The 13746-nt window shown below is 39.3% G+C and overlaps 1 protein-coding gene across 3 annotated transcripts in view; it reads left to right on the plus strand.

Annotated features, from left to right (window-relative positions):
- LOC113414504 (zinc metalloproteinase-disintegrin-like MTP9) overlaps positions 1-11217 on the plus strand; it is a 132574-nt gene extending 121357 nt beyond the window's left edge. For 2 of the 3 annotated variants that reach the window (XM_087969934.1, XM_087969932.1), the window contains 4 exons: positions 136-313; positions 5913-6002; positions 7857-8052; positions 11095-11217. In XM_087969934.1, coding sequence (XP_087826060.1) covers positions 136-313; positions 5913-6002; positions 7857-8052; positions 11095-11201 — 571 coding nt within the window. In that variant the 3' untranslated portion in view covers positions 11202-11217. The remainder of the gene's footprint in view (positions 1-135; positions 314-5912; positions 6003-7856; positions 8053-11094) is intronic. The other variant, XM_087969933.1, reaches the window with a different exon arrangement.
- Positions 11218-13746: the final 2529 nt, after the last annotated feature.

The raw sequence follows: 13746 nt of genomic DNA on the forward strand, positions 1-13746 counted from the left end.
GCGCTAGAAAAAAAAAAATCCACTGTAATTCTTCATTAGCCATTCCTTTTCCATCTTATATGTTTTTGCAATGAATTCTGTTCCTAGTCCAAATATGGCCTTATTTCCTGACCTTATTTTCTTTCCTCTCTACAGTGATGAACCTCTCTATGAGTTCAGCTCCTGTAGTGTCCAGGAACATCAGAGGTATCTTCTTAGACACAGACCACAATGCAGTCTCAACAAACCCTTGAGCACAGATATTGTTGCACCTCCAGTTTGTGGAAATTACTTTGTGGAGGTGGGAGAAGAATGTGATTGTGGCTCTCCTGCGGTAAGATTTTTTTAATCAACAAGAATGATTTGAAATTTTTTCTCAAACATGGGAATCCTTGAAAAATCACCTGGCTTTCTAAGTGGTTTGAGCCATCCAAGAGGTTGGTTTGTGAGTGGCATAGGTTTGTGTCCTTTATGTACATGCATGTATAGAGTATGGTGGTTTGACATTGAAATGAGACACAGGGAACTGTCTCTGAGAAAAATGCCAACCCTGAGAGAACTCAGGTAGCAGTATTTATTGAGCAAAAACACAAGCAAAATACAGTATGCATATTCAGAAAACAATGACCTCAACAGGAGATTACTTCATCAGCATGAGAACACACAATCTTGGAAAGTCCCAGATGTTACCTTGCTAGGATGAGATCATACAGCCACAGAAAGTCTCATGGGAAAGTTTGGAAAGTCCCATGAGAAAGCACAACTGTGTACCTTGTACCTTGAACTTTCACCCATTTTCCTATTCCTTCTAAACTGGCAGAATCAAAACAGAATGAGGCACTCTGAGCAAAGATACTCCTACCCCCCACCAAGAATGCCCACATCTCCTAGACTTACTGCTAGTTATACAAAGGCCTTACAGAAAATGATAAAATGATTAATAAAATATATTACCACATTCCCTCCTTTTTTATTTATTCAAAGATAGGGGGTGTTTTAGTGGCATAGTACACAGTTCCCTCATGACCTGATCCCACACGCCGGAAGACTGAGGTACACATTTGTAATAGATTAGGAATACATTGAATAAAACAACATAATAAGATACATATAGCAATAATAATAACAACCCCTTGCAATAAGGAGCGAAACCATGATCCATCAGGAAGCCAGGACCACAGACTGTCCCAGAATGATGCATTAAACCCATCGGCTCCAGATTGATGCTGAGCAATACGATCTTCCATGTCCTGAACAGTCTTTGTAATGTTTGGCTCATAATTATGTATAAAAACACAACAATGTGAATGAATTAAAGCACAAACTCCTCCTTGAGCAGCTAACATAATATCTAAAGCATATCGATTTTGCAAAGTAACTGTACGAATTTCAGACATTTCTACATTAATCATCTTAATATTCTTTATAGTATCATTAAACATAGCAACAGTAAAATTATTTAAAATATGAATATCCCTATAGTTCATTGCAATTCCCAAAGGCGGGATAAGACCTCGAGAAATTTGTGTCCATAGATTACCTCCCATGGTTAGGATCTGGAATTGCTCTGTTGTAGCACAAGACAACTGTTTTCTCCAGGTTGCATTCTTTATTAAATCTTTTTCCTCAAAAGGCACTCCATGCAATGTTAGTCCTTCTCCCACTCTCCCAGGAAAGTGCATACACAACCAACAATTGGTGATGTTCAAGTTTTTGGCAGTTGTGCGCAAATCTTTAATGTAATTATTATCGGTCCACAAATCATCGCCCAAATCTCCGGCACGCTGAACATGCTGTCGCTGCTCTCTCCGCACCCGAGCAGCCCAGGACAGATTAGGCAGAATCAGCAAGATCAGGAACCACAGATGCACCATCCTGCTCCTCCGAAACTTCCTTCACAGGTGCCTGCGAATGATCAGGCCGAACACACCGACCAGGAACCCAACGAATTTGACCAAGATGTTCAACTGCTGCATAACCACGTCCCCACGTTATCAGCTCAGCAGGAACCCATGCTGGATCTGGAAGGAACCGCACCAACACCCGAGGTCTCACCGCATCTGTAGAAGGAGAAGAAAAATGCCTGCTGGCCGCGCTGCAGAAGGGGTTACCAGACAAATTTAAAAATTTAAAGTATATAAAGCTAGATTTAATTGATCTTGAATCGCCGGAAGCCCCAGGAGCTTCCCTCCTTTTTTATTTAATTTAGTCAACATGGTCTTGAGCGTGGCATTTGAGCAACAAAACACACATTCACACGCTGCTCCAAACATCCTTGTAACAACAAAAGCAATCTTAAAATATCAGGTGATATTCCAGGAGACAAATAAGAACCTGCTACAAAGGGTAACAAATTATACACATACAATGAATCCACTATTAAATTAAAATCCTGATTGTGAAAATTTTGAAAAGCCAAAACTACAGCAGCAAGTTCTGCCTGCTGGGCAGACTTCTGCTCTGAAGTCACTTTTGTATGCCAAATTCCAGATTTATCTTTCCAAACACAAGCACCAAAACTTTCCCTCCATCAGTAAAAATTGTAGGAGCATCTGATATGCCCAATGGTATCTTTTCTTACATTTTGGGCACACTGATTTAGGACGAACACTCTGTCTCATTGATCTCTTATTCTGCTGACTTTGACCTCCTCCAGGAGCCCGACATTGCGCTTTAAAATGTCCAGGCTTCCCACAATTGAAACAATTCCCCTTTTGAGCATGTCCTGTTTGTAAAGCCAGAGCTAAAGTTTCCATGTTAAAAGACTGACTTCCTACCTTTCTACATGCATTAATCAAATCCGCGATTTCTCGCTCTCCACTTGCTATAAGTGGATTTAAAATCTTTTTGCAATCTGTGTTAGCTTGTTCTACTGCTAACTTAAAAAGCAACTCTTTCTGGGCAAATTGATTATCAATTTGTCTTTCTATAGCCAATTTCAATCTGCTAATGAAATTTTCATAGGGTTCATTGTTCCCTTGTTTGATGTTAGTAAAGGTCTTCTCACCACCTTCGCCGTCAGGGAGAGACCCTATGGCTTGAAAAATTATTTGTGGGAGAAGAATGAACCCTTCCTCAGGCATACCATTTCTCTGTTGTTCCACTGTTGTAAAATTACCAGCTCCGTAAAGCTGATCTGGGGTAACATTTGCTGTTCCCCTCTGGACTGCCAGCTGTCTCCATTTCTGATCTAACACCAAATATTGAGCTGGAGTTAAAATCATATTCAACAGAGCTTTCCAGTCAGCCGGAATCATTTTATTTCCATAACCAACTGCTTCTAACAATGCCTGAGTATATGGCGTTCTAACACCATATTCTTTTGCTGCTTGCTTAACTTCCTCAAAATTCTGAGCTGTAAAGGCTTCCACTCCCGCTGCGGATTTAATGCAGCATCCATGACAATTTCTACTGGATTAAGTTGAACTTCTACTCCAAACTCCACCAAATCATCTCCTGATAATTCCCCTCTATTCTTTGCTTCTTGAATAGCTGCAGTAACTGCATCCACCTGAACCCTTAAAGGTAAACTCTTATCCTCTGACAAAGTATTTCTAGCGCCGGACAGTCCCCCAGATTTATCTGGAGGTGCCGTCGGCGGCAACAAACGCATCCGCATGGTAAAGCGGCAAACCTTCTTCGGGGGTGCTAGGAGCGGTTGTTCATAAGTAGCTAACGCATCCATAATCACCCTCCAAGTTAACAAAATTGAAGAAGGGGCACGAGGTTCCTCATGCAAAAATTTCCCTATCTTTTTCCAGGACTCTACTTTAATACTACCTCCCTCCGGATATGACTTAATATTTTTCCAAACATACTGTAGTAAGTCCTCAATTTCTTTCTTTCCTACAGCACAACCCCTACTGCCAATTCCAAACCCAAAACTATTCCCAATGATCCCTCTCAATTCCCTGAGGTGCTCTTTCTGAGCCTTCGAGAGATCTCCCCCATACTCACGAAAAGAATCTATCTTCGTCCAGCCGAAGAAGATGAGGGCCCAATTAACTAATATCACATGGAGTTCTCATTTCAAATTTATTTTGTTAAAAAGAAAAGAAAGTTGGTGGAATTAAAACTGAGGGAGCATAATCTGGGAGAAAGATCAAGAGGTAGAAAGAGTTATCTTAACACTTTGCACGAATCACTTTGTTAGCGCTAGAGAAAAAAAAACCCACTGTAATTCTTCATTAGCCATTCCTTTTCCATCTTATATGTTTTTGCAATGAATTCTGTTCCTAGTCCAAATATGGCCTTATTTCCTGACCTTATTTTCTTTCCTCTCTACAGTGATGAACCTCTCTATGAGTTCAGCTCCTGTAGTGTCCAGGAACATCAGAGGTATCTTCTTAGAGTCAGACCACAATGCAGTCTCCAACAAACCCTTGAGCACACAGATATTGTTGCACCTCCAGTTTGTGGAAATTACTTTGTGGAGGCGGGGAGAAGAATGTGATTGCGGCTCTCCTGCGGTAAGATTTTTTTAATCAACAAGAATGATTTGAAAATTTTTCTCAAACATGGGAATCTTGAAAAATCACCTGGCTTTCTAAGTGGTTTGAGCCATCCAAGAGGTTGGTTTGTGAGTGCATAGGTTTGTGCCCTTTATGTACATGCATGTATGCAGTGGTTTCTTGGATTTGGGTAACCAGTTGTAAGAACTGGTATCTCACTACTATTTCAGGAAGACAGCATGTTTTAAAAAATTGATGATTTACCTCTCCAAGAAAAATTTTCCCAGCTGAAAATCCCTATTTTGTTCACATGGCTACTGTCCCACAATTTTCTTGAGCTTCTTCCTCCCACAATTTATAATATTTTATCCATGCTCTAATCCCTAATTATCTTTTTATACAAACAGTAATTTAGTGAAGTGTTCTTTTTATATTGTCAAATAAACATGTAAAGGTGTTAGGAATCTGTCCACCAATTAGTTGGGTTGGCAATATACAAACCAACAATGTATATTTGTAGCTTTAAGACAAAGTTACTGTATTGATTTGTATGTACTATGTTCCGATTGGTTGATTGTATTGTGAATTGCCATAAGAGGGAGCTAGAGATCATGGCTTGCTCTCTCTGACATGCTCTATCTCTGACATTCTGTTGCTATCTCTGTTGTATTTATGCTGTGCTTATACTTTGATATCTTTGTTTACTGTAAATGACAAAGGCAACCGGTAAGAAGATTTTGTAATTGGATATTCTTTGGACTGTTAAACGTATATGACCTGGACCGTTTATTGGACTGTGCTATTTCTTAAAGTAAACTTTAACTCAATCTAGTGTATCTGTGTGTGGCTGACTAATTATTCCTAACTACTCTCATAAACGTTTCCATGTGCATATCCTTGTTACTCATGGGTTATTCTGTAGATATTATAACAAAAGGTTTGTAAGAATGTCCTTGAGAGACAAAAGGAGGAGGAAAAGTCTCCTCGATGGACATAGAAGAAGTGGATTAGCCTGCAGAAGCAATGGGGGATGGCAAACATCTCCCACCCTCTCTCTTGGTCCATAAAGATGAGGGGGTAGAAATATTGAAAGATTCTGCTACTGTAACCTTACAACAAAGGTAGTGTTAATATTCATGGTCAGTGATTCTTCTCTGGACCACCTCAAAGGCTGGCATGAAGAGTAGAAAACCCATCATGAATAAGGAATGGGGGCTTTAGGTTATGTGGGATTCACAACTGGGAGATGAGGATATTTTTGTTTGTTTTATTCTTTTCACATAGGAAATATCAGATAAGTCTGTTTCATGCAGATATGCCATCATCCATTTGCAATAACAAACCATTTGTGCATTTGCTAGCATGAACCCATAAGAGGGAACACATCGCAGAAATATATTTTCCTTGGCAGTTTTCTTCTTCAGAATAGACCAATTAGATAAGATATGTCTATGACATCATTTTATATGTTTTAGTTTTCAGGATTGTCAAAGTGCCTGCTGCAATGCTGCAACTTGTAAACTGCAACATGAGGCACAGTGTGACTCCGGAGAGTGTTGTGAGAAATGCAAAGTAAGACTTGTTTATTTTTAACACCAAGAGAGATTTTACCCTGCTCCATACTAACCATATAAAAATGTACGAGGGCTATCCACAAAATAGATTATGTTTTCGTCTGTAAAAAGAAGGGGCGGAGCTAGCATGGCCATCTTTGGTCTGTGCGTCCGCCGCTCAGTCTGCATCTAGTCGTGCTAGTGGGAGGTTCGTATCGTTGCCCGTTATTTCACAGCAAACATTTGAAATGTGTGCTGCAATTGAAAATCCCGTGAGTTGTGAGGTGCGATCAGTGATAAGATTTTTGTTGGCAAAAAACCATAAACCGATTGAAATTTTAATTGAAAAATGGAAAAACTAAGAAAAGCAATTCAGAACAAGCGTAGAGGAAAGTTAAGCTCAAAAATTTTGTTCCAAGCCAGGTCTTCATCCTTGGAAACAAGTGGTAGTCGCTTGGTGCAAGATCGGGGCTATAGGGCGGATGAGGAAAAATCTCCCACTTGAAAGCATTCAGGACTTCTCGAGTGCGATTTGCTGTGTGTGGTCGGGCATTGTCATGCAAAAACAAAATTTTTGAGCTTAACTTTCCTCTATGCTTGTTCTTAATTGCTTTTCTTAGTTTTTCAATTTTTCAATTAAAATTTCAATCGGTTTGTTTTTTTGCCAACAAAAACCTTATCACTGATCGCACCTCACAACTTGTGGGATTTTCAATTGCAGCACACATTTCAAACGTTTGCTGTGAAATAACGGGCAACGATACAAACCTCCCACTAGCACGACTAGATGCAGACTGAGTGGCGGATGCACAGACCAAAGATGGCCACGCTAGCTCCGCCCCTTCTTGCTACAGACGAAAACGTAATCTATTTTGTGGATAGCCCTCATAATATCTCCTGGCTGTTTTCTGTGATCAAAACATTTTAACCTATTCCTATCTCCTCTTTCAGCTTATTTGATCCTTATGGACATATCCATAGGGAGAATAATTTAACAAAATTCAACCTTGTCTCAATCAAAAAAGGAATCTTTTGGCATGTTAAATCACCTCTGTGAAAATAATACATTTGTTCCTGGACTGAGTGTTCATGGAAACCCAGTTTAAATAAGAGTGGCCAATGCTTGAGAGTGATGCCCTAACTTAGCTTCCTGACTTTCTGGAAGGTTCTAAAAGGTTTCTAGTAATGCTGTGACATTTTTCTCTCTTAGACTTTTGGGATGGAAATCTATGTAGGAGACTTCTGGAAATAAAATTCCCTTTCCCCCACTTAAAATCTCTACCTGCTCTCTAAAGCTCTAAGTTCAGTTATTTTGGTGGCACATTCTGGAGATGCTGCAGGACCATAAAGAGAGAGGTGCAAGTTCCTCATTCCTTCTTTATGGGATCCTAGTTGACTTTGCAATGAACTTTTTGAGCAGAGCGACCCAAAACATTTTGTTCTTTCCATATTTTCATCACAAGTCTAGAGTTACAGCAAAAGAAGGCAGCCATATTTTTTTCAGCATGACAAAAACCTCTATTCATGTTTTTTCCCATCTAAGGAAATAAAAATATATCATAAGAAATTCAGCAATTAACATTTTGCTGCTTTTTCATGGCAGCCCAAATGATTTTCACTTTATAGCCAACCAACATGTAGAACTTGTGTTTCAGGAATTGAGCTTTTCATGACAATCATTTTCTCATAACAAATAAGACCGAGTAGGACATCCAGGCACTACACACAATTGTAACAGGGCAGGGATGCCTTGCTTGGTAATCCTCATGACAGATGAAGAGGAGATTTTGAAATGTGTTATGAATCATGGTTTGACTCTGATCTCTGCTGCTTAAGAAGGACAGCTGGAAGTATTTTTCATTCTCACCCACAGTTTAAGAAAGCAGGAGCAGAATGCCGGGCAGCAAAGGATGACTGTGACTCACCTGAAAGCTGCACTGGCCAATCTGCTGAGTGTCCCACGGACAGCTTCCAGAGGAATGGACATCCATGCCAAAACAACCAGGGTTACTGCTACAATGGGAAATGTCCCATCATGACAAACCAATGTATTGATCTCTGGGGGCCAGGTAAGTCGACCTTAGGATTTCAGAATAGTGGCATTGTAAAAGACTAAGATGGTCATTGCATTAATCAAATATTTTCTCCTTTGTATCCATATTAAATATTCATTACATTTCTGTTCTATAACAGAGTTAGGAGGAGCCTTGGGGGTCTTCTAGTCCAACTCCCTACTCAAATAGGAAACCTTATACCATTTCCCATCTTTTCTTAAAAAAATTTCCAGTGTTGCAGCACCTACAACTTCTGAGGGATTTGTACAGATGGAATAATTTTTCAAGATGAAGTTCTTTCTTTGGAGGCTTTAGAGCTTAGCCCTCCAGATCTTTTGGTTTAAAACTCCAGTCATCCTAGAAAACATGGCCAATGGTCTAAGATGATGGCAGCTGTAGTCAAGAAATCTGGAAAGACTGACTTTGTGGAAAGGATGCTTTTGTGGGTTGTGGATAAATTCCCAAATTGGACAATCTCAATGAGAGATAATGTCAATTGATTATGGGACTGTGTGCTAAGGAGATTCAAACCCCAGTATTCAAATTTTCTTTAAATTTGGCACAATAATTGAAGAAACAGGCATTGGGGGAAATGATTCTTGTCACTGATCACTCCTGACTTTCAGACTATTCACAAAATTTCCAGCATGGTTTTATGTTGAAAAAGGAAACTTTTTCATATAAGGTAGAGTTTTCAGTAAAAAGCAAGATTTATCTTGGCCAGAGATCAGTGGTGCAGTGAATCTTTGCATATAAAAAGCTCAAATACAGGTTTAGGGTCATTAATTAAAAGAGTCAGAATTAACAGAAAGACTGAGTTGGAAGGAGCCTTGGAGGTCTTCTAGCCCAACACCCTGATCAAGCAGGAAACCGTATACTATTTCCAATCTCTTCTTTAAAAACTTCCAGTGTTAGAGCACCTACAAGTTCTGAAGGCAAGCCATTCCACTGATTAATTGTTCTGTCTGGAAATTTCTCATTTCTATTTGGTTTGGTCCTTGATTACTTTCCATTCATTGTGTTCGAAAAATAGCTTGACCCCCTCATCTTTGTGACAGTCCCTCAAATATTGGAACACTACTATCATGTCACCTCTAATCCTTCTTTTCATTAAACTAGACACATACAATTTCTGCCACTATTCTTCATATGTTTTAGCCTCTGATCTCCTAATCATATTTGCTACTTTTCTCTGTATTCTTCAAGAATGTCAACATTTTTTCTATCATGACGAACAAAACTGGATGCAATATTCCAAGTGTGATCTTGCCAAAGCATTATAAATTGGTTCTAACACTTCACATAATCTTGATTTTATCCCTCTGTTAATAGGACTGTGTTGGCTTTTTGGCAGTTGCAGCACGCTGCTGGTGCATATTTAAATGGCTGTCCACTAGGACTCCAAGATCCCTCTCACAGTTATAGTATTTTGCCAGGAAGCATCTTTTCGGTACCTGTGGTTTGGTTTTTCTTCCCTAAATATAGAACTTTTTTTAAAAAAAATTCCCCATGTAACTTATTTTGTAAGTTAGGGTCGCGTGTTGAAGTCTCTCAAGATCCTAATGGATCTTAAGACTATCTTCTGGAGTGATGGATATTCCTGCCAGCTTGGGATTGTCTATAAATTTGATGAGTTCCCCTTCTATCCCCTTGTCTAAATTGTTTATGAAGGGTCAGATGGCATGTGATGGTCGTTGGGAATCCAAATTGCAAATCAGAACATTGTTCTACTTGCATAATCTATCCATCTATTGGATTTATGGAGGATGTGATTTAGACAATAAATGGACACTTGCTCTAATATTTCCATTGCTTTGAAAATGGAAATCTCAGTTCAAACAAAGAAATCATTATTTTGGTCAATTAAATAGCATAACATGATCTAACATTCCAAAGAATGGAAATAGCTAAATCTTTTGCAAGTAGTCCAGCTATATTCAAAAAGGCTTATTCGCAGGAATTGACAGGCCTCAAACCAAGAATGAGACGTGATGATTCTTCCATGCTGAGTTCTTTTTTCTTTCAGTCCTGTAGACAAAATCTTGCTGGACTAAGGACTCTACTGTTTGCATCTTCAATACACTCTGTAAACTATTAGGGAGGAACTGTCTTCACCCTCTTTCTCTTGCATGTAATCAGGGGTGGGATTCTACCAGTTTGCACCTATTTGCTAGAACCGGTTGTTTGGAGAACCAGTTGTTAGAAGAAATTACTGGCCTAATCCTGTAAGGAAGGCAGGAAGGAAACATTCTGGTGTTGCTGACAGAAACTGCCTCTCCATTGACCCTTATTACATTCTTGGCAGGACTGGACTTCCTGTCTCAGGAATGTCTCTGGAGTTTTTTTCCCTCCTTTGCTGGTACTTTGCTTGAATGGAGTAACCATTCAAAGTTACAATGGCACTGAAAAAAGTGACTTATGACCGTTTTTCACACGACTGTTGCAGCATCCCCACAGTCATGAGAGGCCAGGCGAAGAGATGCGTGCCTCGATGTGAGTGATGTTGAGTTGGCCACGCCCAGCCAATAACATGACCACCAAGCCATGCCCATCAACTAAGCCACGCCCACAGAACCGGTTGTTAAAAAAATTGAATCCCACCCCTGCATGTAATATGGGGGTAAATTGCCTCTTACTTTTCTGAATTTTATCCTCTTCCACCCTTCCCCTTCCTTACTGCATTCCAGCACAGGAATGTTTCTACAATAGTGTTAAAGTTGGAAAATGGAGAATGAGGAAACAGAGGAATGAAGCTCCATTGAGATTCCCCTCAGCCATTTATTTTCTGCATGGTCTTCTGCAAATTGCATAAAAGTGGCTTCAGTTTTTGTGCCATTAAAATTCAATAAGCAAGTTTAGTGTAGCGCTGTATCAGATAGAGAAAGATTCAGGCATAATGAGGATTAGATAAATAATGGGTTACCAAATAATAGATTACAAATAAGCAAATACTAATCATAGTTTCTTTAATCCTTTAAAATCTCTTAAGCCATTCTTTATTCTACTGGCATGTTACAGTCTCAGGTATTTGTCCTGATTCCTCACTCCCTTTTACAGGTGTAAAAGTGTCTTCAGGTATATGTTTTACATTGAACCAGAATGGCCGAAGTTGTGGCTTCTGCAGAATGGAACATGGTACAAAGATTCCATGTGCAGCAAAGTAAGCAATCTAAATTATTTCCTTCTATGATGATATAATATAAGAATAATAAGAAATATGTTAGGGTCATTTCTGTGGGAATATGATTTTGTCATTGGTTAAAACAGTAGAAATGTTAGTCAATTTCTGAATGGCTAGTTTTCCTTTGTTTTCCATCTTGGGAAATTGCCTTTTAAAAGATTGTGTAAGAAAGAACAGATAGTTCTTGACTTACCACCATTCGTTTAATGACTTCCAAGAAGTGACTTACAACTGGCCCTTGCATGTACAACTTTTGCAGCATTCCCATAGTCATGTGACCACAATTTGGGTGCTTGGCAACCAATATATATTTATGAGGACGGCAGTGTCCCAAGATACTTCCAAAGACAATGGGGGAAGTCAGATTTGCTTAACCACCATATGATTTATTTCGCAATGATAGTGATTCATTTAACAACCATGGCAAAAAGATCATAAAATTAGGTGCAGCTCAATTACCTGCAACCTTGTTTAGAAATAGAAATTCTTCACGCATTTGTGGTCATAAGTCAAGGACTATGCTGTAATCAGCATTTTCCTTTGGGCTGACATTACCCAGCTTGTTTACCCTGCATATTTCTGAATAAACCCTGGTTGATGAGTTTATTTAGTCATAAATCATGATTTAGAAGTCACAGTGGTTAAATCTGCACCACATGTTGAACCCAAATTAAACATTAAGCCACATTTTCTTTTAGTGATGTGTATAAATCCAGACTTGCTTTCAGCTCTTACACAAACACATAGACCCCTGTGCCATTGATTTTTGTTAAGACAAGAGAATTTCTTATTTTATACAGCCCTATTTCAATCTTTATTCCTCCTTACTCGCATATTTTTATGAGGTTGAAATGGAATAATAGCTTTTTTCAGGGCAATTTCCCTCTCCAATGTTTAACTCAATTGCTCTAACCTTTAGATTTCAACTCTCATCATCCCCTGTCATCCACTGATCAGAGATAATGAGAATTTTAGGCTAGAGATCTGGAAAATCTCTAAAATCTCCTAAATCTGCTTTAAGGGTTTTCTTTTTTAAAAAAATAAAATTTATTTTTAATACAAACAATCCCTCTTCCATTAAACAGTGTGTCATCTGGATATACATATATTGTGCAATAACAATTAAAATTTACAGCCATATTAATTACATTAGTAATTATCTACTCTTAATATTGATATACATGATATATCTATGTTATAACAATCCTTATCTTATTTAATTCTATTAATATATTTTCTATATTTCACTAAAATCGTCTTTTATTTCGAACTTTCATATTTATTCTCTAACCATTGATAAAATCATTCCCATATGATATAGTATTCAGTTTATTCCTTCTCTTTAATTGCAAGTGTTAACCTATTCATTTCTGCACATTCTAATATTTTCCTGATCACATTCTCTTCAGAATCTCTTCACTTTTCCAGTTTTCTAAAAATGCAATTCTAGCTGCAGTTAATACATGAATAATCAAATATACACTACTCAAAAAAATAAAGGGAACACAAAAATAAGACATCCTAGATCTGAATGAATGAAATATTCTTATTAAATACTTTGTTCATTACATAGTTGAATGTGCTGACAATAAAATCACACAAAAAATATCAATGGAAATCAAATTTAGCAACCCATGGAGGTCTGGATTTGGAGTTACACTCAAAATTAAAGTGGAAAAAAACACTACAGGCTGATTCAACTTTGATGTAATGTCCTTAAAACAAGTCAAAATGAGGCTCAGTAGTGTGTGTGGCCTCCATGTGCCTGTATGACCTTCCCTACAATACCTGGGCATGCTCCTGAGGCGGATGGTCTCCTGAGGGATCTCCTCCCACACCTGGACTAAAGCATCCCCCAACTCCTGGACAGTCTGTGGTGCAACGTGGCGTTAGTGGATGGAGTGAAACATGATGTCCCAGATGTGCTCAATTAGATTCAGGTCTGGGGAACGGGCGGGCTAGTCCATAGCATCAATGCCTTTGTCTTACAGAAACTGCTGACACACTCCAGCCACATGAGGTCTAGCATTGACTTGCATTAGGAGGAACCCAGGGCCAACCACACCAGCATATGATCTCACAAGGGGTCTGAGGATCTCATCTCGGTACCTAATGGCAGTCAGGTTACCTCTGGCGAGCACATGAAGGGCTGTGCGGCCCCCTAAAGAAATGCCACCCCACACCATTACTGACCCACTGCCAAACTGGTCATGCTGGAGGATGTTGCAGGCAGCAGAACATTCTCCATGGCATCTCCAGACCCTGCCATGTCTTTCACATGTGCTCAGTGTGAACCTGCTTTCATCTGTGAAGAGCACAGGGTGCCAGTGGCGAATTTGCCAATCTTGGTGTTCTCTGGCAAATGCCAAACATCCTGCACGGTGTTGGGCTATAAGCACAACCCCCACCTGTGGATGTCAGGCCCTCGTACCACCCTCATGGAGTCTGTTTCTGACCATTTGAGCAGCCACATGCACATTTGTGGCCCACTGGAGGTCATTTTGCAGGGCTCTGGCAGTACTCCTCCT

Source organism: Notechis scutatus, chromosome 7 (genome assembly GCF_049901735.1).
Source record: "Notechis scutatus isolate UNSWTSFEM ecotype Mainland chromosome 7, rNotScu1.2, whole genome shotgun sequence".
Lineage (NCBI taxonomy): Eukaryota > Metazoa > Chordata > Lepidosauria > Squamata > Elapidae > Notechis > Notechis scutatus.